At 46.9% G+C, this 16379-nt stretch overlaps 1 protein-coding gene across 1 annotated transcript in view; it reads right to left on the reverse strand.

The window, feature by feature from the left end:
• Positions 1–16379, reverse strand: part of pak1 (p21 protein (Cdc42/Rac)-activated kinase 1) — an 85722-nt gene that overhangs the window by 10807 nt on the left and 58536 nt on the right. Inside the window, exons 5-8 of the mRNA XM_079514387.1 lie at positions 9742–9889; positions 9475–9512; positions 8165–8275; positions 5565–5805 (exon numbers count right to left, since the gene is read on the reverse strand). Coding sequence (XP_079370513.1) covers positions 5565–5805; positions 8165–8275; positions 9475–9512; positions 9742–9889 — 538 coding nt within the window. The remainder of the gene's footprint in view (positions 1–5564; positions 5806–8164; positions 8276–9474; positions 9513–9741; positions 9890–16379) is intronic.

Below are 16379 nucleotides of genomic sequence, written 5' to 3' on the forward strand. Positions count from 1 at the left end.
CACACTGTAAAACAAATCCTGATGGCTAATTTAACTCTGATCGTTTACAAATAGAACCAAATGGACCTCCATTTGTACGTCTCAAGAGTCCCACGACTGGATAAATTAACACTGGTGGATTTTCCTGCGTGGAACACACGACAATATAGGCTCTATGCACACATAATACCTCTTCCTACTTCCGGGGCCGCTTCCCTATACTTCCTTCACAGGTGTTACCAATGATAGTAACTAAGGCTCTGTTCCATTTAGTGTGCAGTGGCTCTCAAACGTTTTTAATTTCATATCTCTGAGAGTGTAAAACAATGTTCTCAGAGTTACACACCCATACAGGGCCATTTGGAACCCACTCAAGGACATTTTGAGACCCACTGGTGTAGCAGAGTGTTAGCTAGAGTGTTTCCAGTGAGACAACACGCAACAATAGCAGCACCCTGCACACTGCCTTCATTAGCATCATTAACACTGGCCGCGGTTACATGCAGGCTGATCATTCCGAATAAATACTTCCGAATAAAATACATCCGAAGTAATGTTTTTTGCTGCGTGTTTACATGGGAAATGGTCATTCCGAATGAGCGTTTACAAGGAGAGGTGATATAAGACATGATACATGTTCACGTGAAACTACGCCATCTGTTGGACACATAACATATAGGCAGTTCATTCATTATGTGTCTCAACAATAGGCTACAAACATTACAGGCGAAAGACGATACTTTGAAATCCCATCATTTCATTCTGCATTAGCTTTGAGGCTGCTGGTTGGATAGGGGCGGGCGTATATGTTTACCGTCTTTTATTCCCCACCCGCGGCGGCTCCCCTTCTCCGCTGGGAAGGTGATCATCTCGTTTTTATCACATTTATCAACTTTTCGCTGTGCGTCTCACAAGGCTATTGGGTTTATTTGTGATTCGTCTTTGCACAATGCACGTAGCCTACATTGTGTAAGTAAGCGCTGATCTACAGGCTGACAACGTGTCCCAATTAAACTGCAAAGCCGTTATGTTTCATTACGTTTTGGTTGCAACTTGGAATAGGCAAGTTATAGCCTCTAAAAGTTTAAAGGGATAGGATGGACATTATAGCGACAATAGCGTATTCTTGGGGTGTGTGTCGTGTGTGTGTGTGTGTGTGTGTGTGTGTGTGTGTGTGTGTGAAATTACTGAACAGCGGACTGACGGCATTTCTTCTCTCTCCTCTGTCTTTCTGTGAGTCCCCCACTTAGCCTACAGTAGCATGAAGCATCCAGATAGGCTGGCTATATAACCTATAGGCCTATCAAACATGTTTGAAAATTATCAGAGTGATCATCAACTCGGGACGGTTGGATCACTCACAGATCACACTCACAGATCAGGGGGATCATCACCACCACTGCTGCTGCAGCCTGCTCCACGTTTTCTTTTTGTGGATTTCGGATCTGCAAAATGCACGAAATAACGCGCTCTATGTGCAAACTCCTCGGCGCGCCTTGGATATGAGCGCCTTGGAGTTGGAGCGCCTTGGAAATGAGCATGCTCAGAAAGACCAGAATGAATTTACATCCGAAGCAGTGTATACATGAGTCCAACTTTCGGCCAATCGCATTCAACATCGGAATAATCCGGCCAGTGACATCGGAATGGTTTTTAAATCGCATCGAGCATTTTCATTCGGATTTAAGTTTTTGTAGGTGTTTACATGACAACGTTTAATAGGATTTAACTTCTATTCGGAATTAAGAGGGGTTGAAAGACCTCATGTAAACGTACCCACTCACTCTGTTTGACCAGAATGGAACAGAGCCTTCATTAGTCTCATCGGTAACACCTGTGGAGGAAGTAGGGAAGGTGCCCCATCATGCTCTTTCCAAAAATGGTGTGTATGCATAGAGCCCACTAGAGCAGAATTAAGAGTAGAATTCCACGCACGTCACACTGGGTTTAGAATCAACGGAGCATGCTTGTCTGGTGGTGAGTGACGGAGAATACCAAGGAGAGAGAATTGGAGGAGAAGCAGAGAAACAGAATACCAAGGAGAGAGAAGGAGGAGAAGCAGAGAAACAGAATGCCAAGGAGAGAGAAGGAGAAGCAGAGAAACAGAATGCCAAGGAGAGAGAAGGAGAAGCAGAGAAACAGAATGCCAAGGAGAGAGAAGGAGGAGAAGCAGAGAAACAGAATACCAAGGAGAGAAGGAGAAGCAGAGAAACAGAATACCAAGGAGAGAGAAGGAGAAGCAGAGAAACAGAATACCAAGGAGAGAAGGAGGAGCAGAGAAACAGAATACCAAGGAGAGAGAAGGAGAAGCAGAGAAACAGAATACCAAGGAGAGAGAAGGAGGAGAAGCAGAGAAACAGAATACCAAGGAGAGAGAAGGAGGAGAAGCAGAGAAACAGAATGCCAAGGAGAGAAGGAGAAACAGAATACCAAGGAGAGAGAAGGAGGAGCAGAGAAACAGAATACCAAGGAGAGAAGGAGAAGCAGAGAAACAGAATGCCAAGGAGAGAGAAGGAGGAGAAGCAGAGAAACAGAATGCCAAGGAGAGAGAAGGAGAAGCAGAGAAACAGAATGCCAAGGAGAGAGAAGGAGGAGAAGCAGAGAAACAGAATACCAAGGAGAGAGAAGGAGAAGCAGAGAAACAGAATACCAAGGAGAGAGAGAAGGAGAAGCAGAGAAACAGATGGCCTGGACAGCAGAATGGAACAACAGAACACAGCAGGCCTCTCGGGTTGAGCGAGAGTTGCACACGACAGGAACACACGTTGGTCCAAGGGCCAGGCGGTTTATACTTAGAGGAGAATTCCATGCTAGAAGGCTTTCTTACCTTTATTTGTAGTCGTTACGTCCCCACCAAAGGAGGTCCAGGTGTTATTTTGTGCAAAAGCGCATTATTGGCTATTTCCCCTACCATAAGCCCTCAATGAATTGAATTTCATTGAATTGAATGGGGCATTGGGTTGTTGTGCTAATTCGCTTATTTTCCATCGCTCAAAAATCTTTTTTTTTGTATCCTCTCTTCATAATGTAAATAGTATCCCAAGCGGCACACTTTACTACTTATTTAGATAAGCGAATTAGCACAAAAACCCAACCCTCATTGAGGGCTTATATTAGGGGAAATAGCCAATAATGCACTTTTGCACAAAATAACACCTGGACCTCTTTGGTGGGGACGTAACAACTACAAATAAAGCTAGTCCGAAATTCTCCTTTAAAAGGCGTATTCATAGTCCAGTTTTTCGGTAGTGAAAACAGAGAGAATGTGTTGTGTGAGCGGTGGTGGTGACCATGTCAGCGACGTCATGTTGTATATAGTTTTCGGTGGCCAACCTCTTCACCGAAAACTGGACTATGTATGAATAGGCCTGTGTAGTTCCGTGCCCGTGTCGCACACACACACCGGAAAACAGCAGATCGATCTACCAGGTCACTGCGCGTCACGCTGCAAGCTCGTAGATCAGCGATGTGTGTGCGCCACGCGGCACGCAACAGAGTATAACTCAGATATGGCAAAATTTCACCGAGTCACTCGGTAACCACAAGAGATTGGACGGATATAAAGAAAGACATGGGGTGGAAGACCAATCAGACGTGAGGGTTTTTTTGGGGGGAGGGGGATGGTGGGGGGGGGGGGACAGTGGATTGTAGCAGGTCTGTCAGTCGGTGGAGAGGACAGCCAGACTTGCAGTATCCAGATCTTACCAGTAGAGGGGGACCTTAGCACGTCTGGTAGAAGCGTGTGGGGGCATGGTTTAAGAAAATACATACTTGCATATTATTTAGAGAGAACAAAAGATAAAATGAATAATAAAAAATTAAAAAAAAAAAAAGAATAAAAAAGCTTTTGGGGCATGATGGTTTTTTTATGGTAATGTCTGTTCATCTACATTACCACTGCAACAGGCATTATCAAATTGTGGTTTTCACGTCAAGGAACCCCCATAAATATATCATATTTTGTTCCAGGGGCCCCCAGACCCTAACCCTGAGTTAAAAAAATGTTCGCTTTAAAAATGTATATATTCAAAAATATTTGCACAAATTCGAACGATTTTTCTAAAATAGCAGATCTACAAGCTCATAGGGTGGCATGGAGTGACGCGCTTGTGTGCTTGTATATCTGCCAAAAAAAATGAATGGTTTAAGCCAAGGCATTGACTTGTATAGGAAATAACAAGCAAGAATTCCTCATGCTAAGAGCGTTAGCATTTGACTATAAGAAATAGTCCCCGTGAAATTCCTATAAACGCAGCTCTGCTTCTGAAAGGCAAAGCAGAAACTCCAATGTTCTCTCCTCATCACATCGCGTTAACGCATTTAGACCTGAGGACGATTCTACAAATGTGTTCTAAATCCTGACAGTTTTCTTAAAAACCCCATGTTTCTATGTCAGTCGTTCTCAAACATTTTCATGTCAAGGACCCCCAAGATTATTATGTAATTGGCTACCGACCCCAATCTGAAAATATGTTGTTCCAGGGACCCCCCAGAAGCAAACATTTTCTGTTAAAAACGTTGGCTCTGAAAGAATATATATTCAAAGATTTGCAATTAAAAAGAAAATAGCAGACCTACAAGCTCGTAGCGCGGCACTCGGTGCCGCGCTATGAGCTTGTAGATCTGCTATTTTTCAATAGCTAAAGTATGCTTATAACACCAAAAGGGGGTAGATTTGGACTGGAGCTGCTATATGTTCTGCCGTTCCATGTGACTGGTGTGTGAACTTAGGCTAAATAAAGCCGTGCTGTTTCTAAGTGAATCAAGGAATGACTTGCAGATGACGACGAGCATATGGAGTGTGTCTCTCTGGCACCAGTAGCGCCGTTTTATTTATTTGTATTTTTTTCTCCCACACAACCTATTTATCATCGTGCTATACGACGGATCATGCCGGAGGCATTGTTTTATCATTTATGAAGCATAGCAGTGGGCGTGATTTTCTGGACGCACTGAAAATCGGCCATTCATTTTCCCCCCATTAGATTTACTAAAATATTTATATAAATTATTTAAAGCCTATAGAACAGGGTTCCCCAATTATTCTTTTTTGAGGGGGTCCCAGATATAAATGGCATTAAATGGGGGTCAGTAACCTATGCATGTCAAACTGGGCATCCCTTTCAAATGGGGTCTTGCCCTGAAAATGAATTTTCAGGGCAAGACCTCGACCTCGTGCGTGCGGACTAGGCCCCCAGCATGGTACCCTAGTCAAAATATGGCCCTTGAGGAAAATGAATTGCGGAACCCTGCTATAGAATCAAGCCATCCAGGATCCTGGTGAGGTTTCAACTCCTTTCATATCAAGGTCCATTATTTATTCGGCCTACGATCCACAAAGATGCAAAACGATATTATACTATATATCTGATTGACTTTATTTCCACTTAAATGGTACTCGTTTAGGAGATGGAGAGAGGCCCGCACACTGCCACTTGCTGGTTCAAAAGCTTTTGTTTAGAGTCAAGCAACATTTCGGTCCTGCGACCTTCTTCAGGCAACTTAAATGGTATAAAAGTGTGTGTGCATGTGTGTGTTTATGTGCGTGCACACGCGCGTGTGTGTGTGTGCGTGTCGTCTCTTACGTAGCTTCTCCAGTATCTCCTCGTCGGACATCTTCTTCTTCCTGGTCTTGGGGTCCTGCGGGCGGGGCAGGGAGGGGCCCGGGGCAGGGGCGGGGCTAGCACTGGCCCCTCCCTCTGCAGACAGAGGGGGGGAGGAGGAGGAGGAGGAGGGAGGGGGCGAGGTGATGGGCGAGGTGGCCGCGTCTTTGGTCGGAGGAGGAGAGGGGGGGAGGAGGGGCTCGATCACCGAACGGGTGTATATCTGAGGCGGGGGGAGAGAGAGGGGGGTGGGGGGGAGAGAGGGGGGTGGGGGGAGAGAGGTGATGTCATACAGTAAGTTGTGTGCAAAAGGTCAAATACGGTCTGAACCAATTACAGGTGTGAATTAGGGCACTAGGGCATTAAGCAACTAGTCGACTATTCAACTAGTCGACTAGTAAATCCACTAGTCCACCTTGTTGGTACTAGTTGATAAGAAAAAATAATAATACAAAAAAATATATATATATTTTTTCCCCCGATTTTGTAGGCCTCAAGATCAGTTAGATTATAGTTATAGTCACCAATGTACACCGTTTTTAAAAAGGTACAAATATGTATTTCCAAAAAATAGGTAGTTAAACTAGTAGACTAGTAAACTAGGCAACTAGTAAAAATGACTAGAAGTGAATGCCCTAGTGTGAATGAAGACAGACAGACAGACAGACGGTGTAAGCACACCTAAGCCACAAGAAAGCGGCGCCTAGCCCAGGCGTCAAGCTGGTGGATGGAAAATGAAGCTTGCGTGCGGCTGCAACTTGACATGTCGGCAAAAAAAAAAACAACGCTTTGCCGACACGTCAAGTTGCAGCAGCGCGCTATAGCGAAATGTCATCTGTTTAAAAACCAGGAAGAGACGCCTGGGCTATAGGTGCCCTCTTGTGCTTGCGCCCAGACAGACAGACAGACAGACAGACAGACAGACAGACAGACAGACAGACAGACAGAGAGACAGACAAGACAGACGAGGCAGTCACAAAGAGACAGACACAGAGGTTAGACCAGTGTTTGTATTGTACTTAAGTACAGTACTTAAGTACAATACTTAAGTAAAGTACAGTACTAAATTAGTACATAGTGACTTTCCACCACTGGACTTTAACAGCATTATCGCGCACTTGTGTGTGTGTGTGTGTGTGTGTGTGTGTGTGTGTGTGTGTGTGTGTGTTGGGAGTTCCAGTAAGGTGGACAAAGCCACTCTGTCACCATGGTAACGGCATCGGCGCCACAGTGGCAGACACTTACCCATCCGCCAAGCTCTCTGATAAAGGAGCTGTGTGTGAGTTGTGTGTGTGTGTGTGTGTGTGTGTGTGTGTGTGTGTGTGTACGCGTGTGCGTGACTAACAGTGGTCTACATGGAAACCTTCAGGTATTTGCTTGGTGTACAGAGACTACAGAGGCTGCAGTTTTTTGGGGCGACTAAACGGCAAACTCCTCCTCAGTGCTTTTTATGCCCACTTGTAACTCTGAGAGGGACTACACGTGTCTCACTTCGCCGGGTCCATTTGGTTACATTCTGTACTCCTTTCAGAGGGGAGGGAAACCCTGGACAACTGTTGCTGGGTACAGAATGTACGGAGTATAATGGATGCACTGTATCGCTGTGTTACGTTTACAGTACAATACATTGTGTTTCGTTCAAATCCCAGGTGTGGAGAAATACGGGAAAAAAAGAGCCTTTGGTTCACACCTGGACAATGAGACATGTCAATGAGACAACACAAGAGTACAATGGACAGTAATGGAACCAAGCCCCGCATAGCCTTTTCTTTGCCAGGTGCTTAAAAAGCACCTGGACTACATTTGCACCCACCACTACTGACGACCGTAAAGACGACTTTAGTGACGACCTATTCATGATTGGCTGCCTCCTAAGCCAATGATAGTCTGAATGGCATAAAAAACACATACTCTTGTGTTATACTATTGTGTTTCTTGCTTGTTCTGTTTTTGCCTCTGATCTGTAAAACACTTTGGTCAATCTTGGTCGTTAGATAAAGTTTGATTTGTTTTGATATACTCCGCAACACAGAGAGAGTGGCAACAGAAGCTAACAGACGCTAATGTTATGAGCTAACTGGAGCTAATGACAACCATAGCAAAACACAGTGCGTGAACCGACAAAAGAACGTCGGAAACGAACGAAAACGGACTCTACAAGAGCTTGTTTTGTATTTTAACTGTACTGCTCTACTGTTAACAAACTTGCTAATGAAGTATTTTTCAATCAACAAATATACAGCAAAATAGCTTATAATATCATAAACTTCAATGTATGAATGTCACAATTCACATGACTATAGAGGGTATGCGCATGCATAAAGTGAATGGCAGATCGAGTGGCAAATCGAGTGGCAAAGTGAATTTAATGTTGTTCATTTCATTTAATTCAATCACATAGGACTTTTCTGTTTTTTGTAACTCAGTAGGCGTTCCCGCATAACTTCCGGGTATGATGATGATGTCACACGCATACCCTATATACTGGCGGGCCATGAATCACACATTTTAGGAAGAAAGCTCCATTCTCAGGTGTGTGTGTGTGTGTGTGTGTGTGTGTGTGTGTGTGTGTGTGTGCTTACTGATTTGGTGTGTTCGGGTCTCGGGGCGACCACGGGAGGGGGAACCTCCTCTTCATCATCGTCCTCGGATACGGTTGATATGGCAGGGGTCTCCGACACGGCCTTGGAGTTCTGTTTGGGGGGGGGGGGGGGGGGGGGGGTTAGAGCCAGAATGAGCACAGATCTAAATATCTAGACACCTCATTGGAACTGGACTGAACGTCCCCTTCCTCTGATTGGCCTACTGAACGTCCCCTTCCTCTGATTGGCCTACTAAACGTCCCCTTCCTCTGATTGGCCTACTAAACGTCCCCTTCCTCTGATTGGCCTACTAAACGTCCCCTTCCTCTGATTGGCCTACTGAACGTCCCCTTCCTCTGATTGGCCTACTGAACGTCCCCTTCTTCTGATTGGCCTACTGAACGTCCCCTTCCTCCGATTGGCCTACTGAACGTCCCCTTCTTCTGATTGGCCTACTGAACGTCCCCTTCCTCCGATTGGCCTATTGAACGGCTCCATGACATCACCACCTAAGCCCATCATCACTTCACCTGTCTGTCTGTCTGACTACCCGTCTGTCCCACCTGTTTTTGCATGCCTTTGTCTCTCCCTCCCTCTCTCTCTCCCCCTCCCTCCCTCCCCCTCTCTCCCTCTCTCTCTCTCTGCATGCATCATGTATACATTAAGCCCAACATTGGCCCAACATTGGCCTGCAGCCACAGAGCGAGGGAAAACCTGCTGATTCACAATGCAGAGAGAGAGAGAGACAGAGAGAGTGAGAGTGAGAGTGAGAGTGAGAGTGAGAGAGAGAGAGAGACAGAGAGAGAGAGAGAGAGAGAGAGAGAGAGAGAGAGAGAGAGAGAGAGAGAGAGAGAGAGAGAGAGAGAGATACAGAGACAGAGACAGAGAGAGTGAGAGAGAGAGAGGAGACAGAGAGACAGAGAGAGATAAAGTTACCTAAACGTAACTTTATTACCAACTTTTTTTTTTTTTTTTTTTTTTTAAGATATTTTTTTGCGGCTTACGCCTTTTATTGGTTTTTGAAGGGACAGACAGTAGGCTGACAGGAAACGGGAGAGAGATGGGGGAAGACATGCAGTAAAGGCCGTGTCGGGCTCGGGAGTCGAACCCGCGGCACACTGCGACTGGATTACCAGTCGGGTGCCCAGACGGTTACGCCACCGCCTGGGCACTTTATTACCAACCTTAACCTAGGTAAAACAAATACGTAAATGGAGACAGCGTAGGCGGAGAGAGAGAGAGTAGGAAACAATGTGCAGTGATGCGGTAGTATTTTGTTGCATTGCGTGCTGTGAAAAGAGAAGTCTTACCGTGGTAGTGGAGGAACTGTAGTTATCGGAGCTTTTATCTGCAATGCAAAAACAAACAGGAACAAACAGACGTTTATCGGCAGGCCGTAGAGCTCTTCCCTTCTGGCTACTGAACCGCTATAGTCTCTCACTGATGAGCAGGTCGGTTCCTTTCACGAGTGTGTGCAAACTGTGCATGTCATTTTGTGTGTGTGTCTGTGTGTGTATGTGTACCTGTGCGTGCCTGTGTGTGTGTGTGCCTGTGAGTGCGAGTGTGTGTGTGCGTACCTGTGAAGCTCATGTACTTCTGGCTGTTGGCGGTCTCCTTCGAGTCGTAGAACTTGAGAACGTCCAGGACAGCCTGAGGATTCTTCTTCTGCTCCAGCTTGGTGATGTTGGAGGTCTGGAGGAGACGAGCCCACTGCTCTGGCATGCCCTGAGAGAGACACACACACACCACCACCGTGAGAATGATGCTATGATGCTATGATGTTATCACCATGCCCTGAGAGACACACACCACCATGAGAATGATGCTATTATGTTATCACCATGCCAGAGAGATACACCACCATGAGAATGATGCTATGATGTTATCACCATGCCCTGAGAGAGATACACCACCATGAGAATGATGCTATGATGTTATCACCATGCCCTGAGAGAGATACACCACCATGAGAATGATGCTATGATGTTATCACCATGCCCTGAGAGAGACACAGACCACCATGAGAATGATGCTATGATGTTAACAGCAGGGGGTCTGTCTGGTATGACTGCTGCTGCGGAGCACTATCATCATTAAACAAAGACTCTTACTCGACTGGAAGTGCGGATTTTATTAATTTAAAAATGTTCATTTTGAATCTGCACGCAGCACACGCCTGAAACTATATAGCAGGGGTTCTCAACGTTTTTGGCCGGGGACCCCCGGAAATGCTTTGGCAATGTCTCGGGACCCCCGCCCCGCCCCCTCCCGACCCCCAATATAAATTGACTGCTACAATAACCTTAAACCATTTTGGGCGGGAACCCCTTTTGGTGTTTTAAACATTGTTATAATTTAGCTATTGAAAAATAGCAGATCTACAAGCTCATAGCGCGCCACCGAGTGGCGCGCTACGAGCTTGTAGGTCTGCTATTTTTGAAAAATAGTGAAAATAAAATCCAGCTTGTCACTAAATCCCACCCCAAAAAGCGATTGTCCAACGCCAATCCAAATAGTTTAGCAACGGTTGCTATGCAGGTCAAGCTTTCTTTGCTGCTAACGTGCCTATTGGACAAGGATGGGTTGGGGAGGGACTTAGTGAAGGGCTAATTCTAGTTAGTTTCCAACAGATTGATTTGATTTAGATTTTCTTTCACATCTGGATGCGAGTCCCTCCCGAGTCCGAGTTAGGAGTTTGAATGAATGTAGAATTATATGCAGGATGTAATTTGAACACTATTTTGCATATTTAATTTGAAAAGAAAAAAACCCTCTCTCTCTCTCTCTCTCTCTCTCACACAGTGATCACCCTCCCCTGTGCCAATGTTGGTAACCCGTGCCCAAGGTTCCATACCCCTGCAATAAGGTCCATACCCCTAGCCTGGTTAATAAACCAGACCGAATCAGCCGTTGGCAAAAAAAAGTTGCCTACCAGCGGATTTCGGTCTGGCGAGGCTCAGTAGCACGCCTCTTTCCTACAATCGAGAACAGGTCGGACCAATCGGGACACGGTATGCAATATGGGCGGGCTTTGGTACAGTGACGTTCAATGCTTGAGACCTTTGACTGACAGTAGCTCTGACCAATTGCGTCAAAGAGAAAATGTTTGAACCCGCCCCCCGGGAAATGAAATCCAAGTGGAGCCAGCCCAGACTGATATACCGCGACAGTGTTGTGTGATATTAGTCTGGCTTATTAGCCAGGCTACCATACCCCTGCAATAAGGTCCATACCCCTGCAATAAGGTCCATACCCCTGCAATAAGGTCCATACCCCTGCAATAAGGTCCATACCCCAGCAATAAGGTCCATACCCCTGCAATAAGGTCCATACCCCTGCAATAAGGTCCATACCCCTGCAATAAGGTCCATACCCCTGCAATAAGGTTCCATACCCCTGCAATAAGGTCCATACCCCTGCAATAAGGTCCATACCCCTGCAATAAGGTCCATACCCCTGCAATAAGGTCCATACCCCTGCAATAAGGTCCATACCCCTGCAATAAGGTCCATACCCCTGCAATAAGGTCCATACCCCTGCAATAAGGTCCATACCCCTGCAATAAGGTTCCATACCCCTGCAATAAGGTCCATACCCCTGCAATAAGGTCCATACCCCTGCAATAAGGTCCATACCCCTGCAATAAGGTTCCATACCCCTGCAATAAGGTCCATACCCCTGCAATAAGGTTCCATACCCCTGCAATAAGGTCCATACCCCTGCAATAAGGTCCATACCCCTGCAATAAGGTCCATACCCCTGCAATAAGGTTCCATACCCCTGCAATAAGGTTCCATACCCCTGCAATAAGGTTCCATACCCCTGCAATAAGGTTCCATACCCCTGCAATAAGGTTCCATACCCCTGCAATAAGGTCCATACCCCTGCAATAAGGTTCCATACCCCTGCAATAAGGTCCATACCCCAGCAATAAGGTCCATACCCCTGCAATAAGGTTCCATACCCCTGCAATAAGGTCCATACCCCAGCAATAAGGTCCATACCCCTGCAATAAGGTCCATACCCCTGCAATAAGGTCCATACCCCTGCAATAAGGTCCATACCCCTGCAATAAGGTCCATACCCCTGCAATAAGGTTCCATACCCCTGCAATAAGGTCCATACCCCAGCAATAAGGTCCATACCCCTGCAATAAGGTCCATACCCCTGCAATAAGGTCCATACCCCTGCAATAAGGTCCATACCCCTGCAATAAGGTTCCATACCCCTGCAATAAGGTCCATACCCCAGCAATAAGGTCCATACCCCTGCAATAAGGTCCATACCCCTGCAATAAGGTCCATACCCCAGCAATAAGGTCCATACCCCTGCAATAAGGTCCATACCCCTGCAATAAGGTTCCATACCCCTGCAATAAGGTCCATACCCCTGCAATAAGGTCCATACCCCTGCAATAAGGTCCATACCCCTGCAATAAGGTCCATACCCCTGCAATAAGGTCCATACCCCTGCAATAAGGTTCCATACCCCTGCAATAAGGTCCATACCCCAGCAATAAGGTCCATACCCCTGCAATAAGGTCCATACCCCTGCAATAAGGTCCATACCCCAGCAATAAGGTCCATACCCCTGCAATAAGGTCCATACCCCTGCAATAAGGTTCCATACCCCTGCAATAAGGTTCCATACCCCTGCAATAAGGTCCATACCCCTGCAATAAGGTCCATACCCCTGCAATAAGGTTCCATACCCCTGCAATAAGGTCCATACCCCAGCAATAAGGTCCATACCCCTGCAATAAGGTCCATACCCCTGCAATAAGGTCCATACCCCTGCAATAAGGTTCCATACCCCTGCAATAAGGTCCATACCCCAGCAATAAGGTCCATACCCCTGCAATAAGGTCCATACCCCTGCAATAAGGTCCATACCCCAGCAATAAGGTCCATACCCCTGCAATAAGGTCCATACCCCTGCAATAAGGTTCCATACCCCTGCAATAAGGTCCATACCCCTGCAATAAGGTCCATACCCCTGCAATAAGGTCCATACCCCTGCAATAAGGTTCCATACCCCTGCAATAAGGTCCATACCCCTGCAATAAGGTCCATACCCCTGCAATAAGGTTCCATACCCCTGCAATAAGGTCCATACCCCAGCAATAAGGTCCATACCCCTGCAATAAGGTCCATACCCCTGCAATAAGGTCCATACCCCAGCAATAAGGTCCATACCCCTGCAATAAGGTCCATACCCCTGCAATAAGGTCCCATACCCCTGCAATAAGGTCCATACCCCAGCAATAAGGTCCATACCCCTGCAATAAGGTCCATACCCCTGCAATAAGGTCCATACCCCTGCAATAAGGTCCATACCCCTGCAATAAGGTTCCATACCCCTGCAATAAGGTCCATACCCCTGCAATAAGGTCCATACCCCTGCAATAAGGTCCATACCCCAGCAATAAGGTCCATACCCCTGCAATAAGGTCCATACCCCTGCAATAAGGTCCATACCCCTGCAATAAGGTCCACATACCCCTGCAATAAGGTCCATACCCCTGCAATAAGGTCCATACCCCTGCAATAAGGTCCATACCCCTGCAATAAGGTCCATACCCCTGCAATAAGGTTCCATACCCCTGCAATAAGGTCCATACCCCAGCAATAAGGTCCATACCCCTGCAATAAGGTCCATACCCCTGCAATAAGGTCCATACCCCTGCAATAAGGTCCATACCCCTGCAATAAGGTCCATACCCCTGCAATAAGGTTCCATACCCCTGCAATAAGGTCCATACCCCTGCAATAAGGTTCCATACCCCTGCAATAAGGTCCATACCCCAGCAATAAGGTCCATACCCCTGCAATAAGGTCCATACCCCTGCAATAAGGTCCATACCCCTGCAATAAGGTCCATACCCCTGCAATAAGGTCCATACCCCTGCAATAAGGTCCATACCCCAGCAATAAGGTCCATACCCCAGCAATAAGGTCCATACCCCTGCAATAAGGTCCATACCCCTGCAATAAGGTCCATACCCCAGCAATAAGGTCCATACCCCTGCAATAAGGTTCCATACCCCTGCAATAAGGTCCATACCCCTGCAATAAGGTCCATACCCCTGCAATAAGGTCCATACCCCTGCAATAAGGTCCATACCCCTGCAATAAGGTCCATACCCCTGCAATAAGGTCCATACCCCTGCAATAAGGTCCATACCCCTGCAATAAGGTCCATACCCCTGCAATAAGGTCCATACCCCTGCAATAAGGTCCATACCCCTGCAATAAGGTCCATACCCCAGCAATAAGGTCCATACCCCTGCAATAAGGTCCATACCCCTGCAATAAGGTTCCATACCCCAGCAATAAGGTCCATACCCCTGCAATAAGGTCCATACCCCTGCAATAAGGTTCCATACCCCTGCAATAAGGTCCATACCCCTGCAATAAGGTTCCATACCCCTGCAATAAGGTCCATACCCCTGCAATAAGGTCCATACCCCTGCAATAAGGTCCATACCCCTGCAATAAGGTCCATACCCCTGCAATAAGGTCCATACCCCTGCAATAAGGTCCATACCCCTGCAATAAGGTCCATACCCCTGCAATAAGGTCCATACCCCTGCAATAAGGTCCATACCCCTGCAATAAGGTCCATACCCCTGCAATAAGGTCCATACCCCTGCAATAAGGTCCATACCCCTGCAATAAGGTCCATACCCCTGCAATAAGGTCCATACCCCTGCAATAAGGTCCATACCCCTGCAATAAGGTCCATACCCCTGCAATAAGGTCCATACCCCTGCAATAAGGTCCATACCCCTGCAATAAGGTCCATACCCCTGCAATAAGGTCCATACCCCTGCAATAAGGTCCATACCCCTGCAATAAGGTCCATACCCCTGCAATAAGGTCCATACCCCTGCAATAAGGTCCATACCCCTGCAATAAGGTCCATACCCCTGCAATAAGGTCCATACCCCTGCAATAAGGTCCATACCCCTGCAATAAGGTCCATACCCCTGCAATAAGGTCCATACCCTGCAATAAGGTCCATACCCCTGCAATAAGGTCCATACCCCTGCAATAAGGTCCATACCCCTGCAATAAGGTCCATACCCCAGCAATAAGGTCCATACCCCTGCAATAAGGTCCATACCCCTGCAATAAGGTCCATACCCCTGCAATAAGGTCCATACCCCTGCAATAAGGTCCATACCCCTGCAATAAGGTCCATACCCCTGCAATAAGGTCCATACCCCTGCAATAAGGTCCATACCCCTGCAATAAGGTCCATACCCCTGCAATAAGGTCCATACCCCTGCAATAAGGTCCATACCCCTGCAATAAGGTCCATACCCCTGCAATAAGGTCCATACCCCTGCAATAAGGTCCATACCCCTGCAATAAGGTCCATACCCCTGCAATAAGGTCCATACCCCTGCAATAAGGTTCCATACCCCTGCAATAAGGTCCATACCCCTGCAATAAGGTCCATACCCCTGCAATAAGGTCCATACCCCTGCAATAAGGTCCATACCCCTGCAATAAGGTCCATACCCCTGCAATAAGGTCCATACCCCTGCAATAAGGTCCATACCCCTGCAATAAGGTCCATACCCCTGCAATAAGGTCCATACCCCTGCAATAAGGTCCATACCCCTGCAATAAGGTCCATACCCCTGCAATAAGGTCCATACCCCTGCAATAAGGTCCATACCCCTGCAATAAGGTCCATACCCCTGCAATAAGGTCCATACCCCTGCAATAAGGTCCATACCCCTGCAATAAGGTCCATACCCCTGCAATAAGGTCCATACCCCTGCAATAAGGTCCATACCCCTGCAATAAGGTCCATACCCCTGCAATAAGGTCCATACCCCTGCAATAAGGTCCATACCCCTGCAATAAGGTCCATACCCCTGCAATAAGGTCCATACCCCTGCAATAAGGTCCATACCCCTGCAATAAGGTCCATACCCCTGCAATAAGGTCCATACCCCTGCAATAAGGTCCATACCCCTGCAATAAGGTCCATACCCCTGCAATAAGGTCCATACCCCTGCAATAAGGTCCATACCCCTGCAATAAGGTCCATACCCCTGCAATAAGGTCCATACCCCTGCAATAAGGTCCATACCCCTGCAATAAGGTCCATACCCCTGCAATAAGGTCCATACCCCTGCAATAAGGTCCATACCCCTGCAATAAGGTCCATACCCCTGCAATAAGGTCCATACCCCTGCAAT

This window comes from Electrona antarctica, assembly GCF_951216825.1.
Source record: "Electrona antarctica genome assembly, chromosome: 11".
NCBI classification, from domain to species: Eukaryota; Metazoa; Chordata; class Actinopteri; order Myctophiformes; family Myctophidae; genus Electrona; species Electrona antarctica.